The sequence below is a fragment of the Acyrthosiphon pisum genome, chromosome A1 (assembly GCF_005508785.2).
Source record: "Acyrthosiphon pisum isolate AL4f chromosome A1, pea_aphid_22Mar2018_4r6ur, whole genome shotgun sequence".
Lineage (NCBI taxonomy): Eukaryota > Metazoa > Arthropoda > Insecta > Hemiptera > Aphididae > Acyrthosiphon > Acyrthosiphon pisum.
In genome coordinates this window covers 11,820,893-11,823,626 of record NC_042494.1, presented here as the reverse complement: position 1 = coordinate 11,823,626, position 2,734 = coordinate 11,820,893, and the positions used below count along the sequence as shown (strand labels likewise).

Genomic DNA, 2,734 nt, shown 5'->3' with positions numbered 1-2,734 from the left:
GGCTGTATATTGTTATTGTATAATTTTTTACTATAAAATAACAAATATATATATATTATATTTTATTAATTATTATACATATTTTGGGGGACGAGGTGGCCGAGCGGTCTTACGCGTCGGCTGTGGCGCTGCCGGTCGCGGTTTCGATTCTCGGCCACTGGGCGGCATTTTTCTCCGGGCAAGTCACGGTGTCCGGAGAACAAGTGCCGCCATCCACCACTCCGGGAATGGCAGAAACCTACGGGTGCCCCCATTCGAAATTCTGCCAAAATACACCCACGTGTAACATGCACCTACCGTTCTAAAACTTACAGTCCCTCCCCTCTCCCAATGGCCTACGTTGCCGCGGGATAAAAATAATAAAATATTATACATAATATATTACATATATATATATATTTAAAACACACTTTTATAGGTTACTAGAGATTTATAACTTAAACTTGTTTTCTTGTTTTCTCTTTTGCAAATTGTTGTAATATTTCATTAAAATCTATTAATTGCAAAATATCATTTTCTGAATGTAATATCATTAACGATTTTAAATTGTCTTGAGTCTAGCTTGTTCTATATTTATTTTTTATTCTTGTTAATTTGGAAAATGCTCTTTCAGCTGAACAATTGGCCACTGGGATAGTTAAATATAATCTAAGAGCAATTAAAATGTTTGGGAGTACATCCTGCAATGATTTTTCATAAAACCATTTTAATAAATTCACTTTCATCAAATGATACTTTACTTAATCTTAAAAAATTTTTAAATTGAATAATTTCATTTTCAAGTGAAGGGTCAACATCATTTTTATATGTGGAAATAGAATTCCATATCCTCTCTTGTACTGCACTACCTGAATCTGGTGGACAACTTAATTTATCAACGAATAAAAAATGTATAGAAATATAATTATAAGCAGCAATTCTATTTTCAAGCTCTAAAACAAATTTATCAATAATAACATAATGAGATTCAATTATCATTTTGTATTTTCCTTTATATATAATTTCTTTTTTACTACCACTATTATCATCAGGATACTTTTTTTTCTTATTCTTTCAGTTTCATTCTTGTACGTCTTCTCAACATTTTGACTTAGTTGTGGGATTTTATTTAATTTATAAACCTCACTAGAGTCTCTTAAACTTGACACAAAATACCTTAGTGATTTTAGCAAGTTCACGGCTTTTAATGCATCACAGTGTTTGTTTTACAATTCAATTGAAGTTTTATAACTTCTCTCCAATATATCACTCCATAATAATGTAAGATGAGCAATCTCTATTTTTAATATTTTTTTCCATAATATTGTAGCTTCTCTATTTGTTTCACAATTTTGATTAACATTTTTATACAGTTTTTGTAGAGCTTCAAGGATTTTTTCATAATTACCAATTAATGCTTTACAAGCTTCAGAATGACACGACCACCTAGTACCACTCAACGATTTAAGTGTAATTAACTGGGGTTTATCATTTTTATCCAACTTATCTGTAATTATTTACCATCTATGCGTAGAACCGCTGAAAAAATTATACAATGTTTGTAAAAAGCCAAAAAAGTTTACTGTCTCGACAAAACAATTGACACTGTGAACACCAACTAAATTCAATGAATGTGCTGTGCATGGTATATATACAGCAAGATCATTTTTACATTTGACATGTGCCTGCAATTCTTAAAACTTGCTACTCATAAGCATTATCATAAGATTGTCCCCTACAATCTTCAATATTCAATCCAACATTTGAAAGAAGTTTTTCTAAAACATCATAAATTGATTGACCTGTATGATTTTCAATAGGTTCCGATTCCAGTAATCTTTCTTGTACATCTGACTTTGTACAATATCTTATTACAATAGTCACTTGATCCACTTTTGATAGTTCTGGAGTAGAATCCATTATAATAGAATAATATTTAGATATTTTTATCTCATTAGTAATGTAGTGCATAACATTAGTCTTTAATAAAAGTATAACTTCATTGAAAATAGTTTTTGAAATATATGATAGGTGCCCTTTTTCTTTGTTTCCAAACTCTTCCAAATGATTTTTTGAAAATGGATCATATTCTGAAATTAATCCCAATATGCCAAGATAATTTCCATTATTATTGTTTCCAATTATTTCAGAATCCCCACGATACGGTAAACCTCTAGCAGCTATAAATTTAATAACAGATACCACTCTTTTTAAAACATTAAACCAGTATTCAGTTTCAATAGATATTTGTCGACACAATTCTGTATTAACTGATCTAGTTGTATCTGTCGTATCAACCATTTTGTTGTAGCTTCTTGATGTGCAATACTATTTTCATGTTCACCAATTCTATGACTTTTTATTCATTTATCAAAACCGATGCTTACAAAAAGATTATCTTAAAGTGAACCAAATAATTTACAAATAAAACAAAATACGAAACCTTTACTTGGAGAATATAGCAACCATTTTCTATTATATTTCTCTCTATTGGATAGCTTTCTATAGAAAACTACAAAAGAAATATATCTTGTGTGATCAGTTCCTATAATATATAAATAAAAACAAAAATTGTATTACCTAATTGTTAAGGATTTAAGATGCTTGATTTCTAAAATATTAATTAATAATAAATAAAATTCAAGCTATTAAATTGAAAAATTACTTAAATAAATAAAAAAAATATAATAACAGAGAACAAATAGGTATACATATAGTATGTGATATAATTTTTAATATTAATGCAGGTATTACA

General features: G+C 28.9%; 1 protein-coding gene across 1 annotated transcript; it reads right to left on the bottom strand.

Annotated features, from left to right (window-relative positions):
• Positions 1-1,683: 1,683 nt before the first annotated feature.
• LOC100574428 (zinc finger MYM-type protein 1-like) lies at positions 1,684-2,280 on the bottom strand. The gene has a single exon (XM_008188212.1). The coding sequence runs from the start codon at positions 2,278-2,280 to the stop codon at positions 1,684-1,686; it is 597 nt and encodes a 198-aa protein (XP_008186434.1).
• Positions 2,281-2,734: the final 454 nt, after the last annotated feature.